We start from the raw sequence: 1,295 nt of genomic DNA, 5'->3' as shown, positions 1-1,295 counted from the left end.
CAGCAGCAGGTACCAAGTCGGGCAACCAAACCCTCTGTTCCTGCACTGCATCCTGTGGGAGGCCTCGATGTTTTCAGCAAACACTGAACTAAAGAACTTGTAAGGATTCAGATTAACAAACAAGTCAGACCCTAAATTCATGTTCAGAGTTGTTTATTTAAAGGACCTTTACGCAATACAGACGCAATACAACGCCACTCAGCTGCGCTGCAGAAGGAATGTGGTTTCTTCACTGATGGTTCCCTTAACAATGGTCTCCACGCCACGTGCTGGTCCAAGACGGGAAGAGCCAACGCTCTGGCTGTGGTCGGGATCTTAGTTTTCATCTTCATAACCGGTTGGAAGAGCATTAACATGGGGGTTGTGGAATAGAGTTTTGTTCCCATCACCCCAGGGGAAAGGCTGTTAAAAGAAGAACATAAGCCAGTGCCAGCTGAACGATTGATACCGCACAGGAAATCCACAGCACTATGGACTCGGACAACGGACTGACGAATTAAGCAGGCTGGCATCTGTTCCTGTGATGTGGGACATGAGTTGGACAAGTCCCCCTCAGCTGGACCCACCGTCTCTTGGCCACAAGATCTTTGCTCTTGCTTAAACATAAACTGTGCTGTATACTCTGGGACCTCAGCTTTGGGAACTGGGGATCTCCTCGGTTAGGGTTCAGATCTGTGTTAGTTTAGGGTGAGTACAGCAGCTCTAGGACCAAAATATTTCTCAGCAAGATCCTAGCGGGATTACTGGGGGGTGGGAGGGCCTGTGAATAGCACGGGTACTTCACCTGAGCAGGGAGAAACCCTTCTGCTGCCTCAGAAACAAAGCCACAAAGCTACCTGTCCTCATGCAGTGGACAAGAAAACAGGAGACGCTGCAGTCATCTCAGATGAAGCTCTGCAATCACGGAAAAAAAGAAGAGGCTTTAACCAGAGCGGGTGCACGTACCTTGGTCCTGATGCGGAGGTGTTTGTAGGGCACGAACTCGGGCCTCTCGTGCTCGTGCTGTCCTTTCAGGTAGCAGTTCAGCATGCAAACGGCAACGCCGGGCAGAGCCACCACGAAGGACAGCGTCTTCCACAGGCGGGCTGCAGGAAGCGTTACACGAGTTAGATCGACAGTCACCGTCTGCGTTAGCGTAGTGACCCGGGAGCGCGTTAACCACACCGGGCCACTAACGAGCAATCCCGCGCCGTGTCCCGCAGCAGAGCGCGGGTCTCCCTCCCCCTTTCCAACAGGGGGACGAGCGAGCTCTCCTCTGCTGCAGGGCAACCCCGCCGCCGCCCCCGCGGGTAGGC

General features: G+C 53.5%; 1 protein-coding gene across 1 annotated transcript; it reads right to left on the bottom strand.

Annotated features, from left to right (window-relative positions):
- Positions 1-315: 315 nt before the first annotated feature.
- Positions 316-1,125, bottom strand: LOC104501018 (cytochrome c oxidase subunit 6A1, mitochondrial-like; the record flags this gene model as incomplete). Its single annotated transcript, XM_010144753.1, has 2 exons — positions 316-402; positions 946-1,125. Coding segments are annotated over 2 exons (267 nt in total), but the record flags the coding sequence as incomplete, so codon positions are not given.
- Positions 1,126-1,295: the final 170 nt, after the last annotated feature.

The sequence above is a fragment of the Buceros rhinoceros genome, unplaced genomic scaffold (genome assembly GCF_000710305.1).
Source record: "Buceros rhinoceros silvestris isolate BGI_N320 unplaced genomic scaffold, ASM71030v1 scaffold37331, whole genome shotgun sequence".
Taxonomy (NCBI): domain Eukaryota; kingdom Metazoa; phylum Chordata; class Aves; order Bucerotiformes; family Bucerotidae; genus Buceros; species Buceros rhinoceros.
Note: the sequence above shows the minus strand (reverse complement) of the source record. Positions and strands in the feature narration are given on the sequence as shown.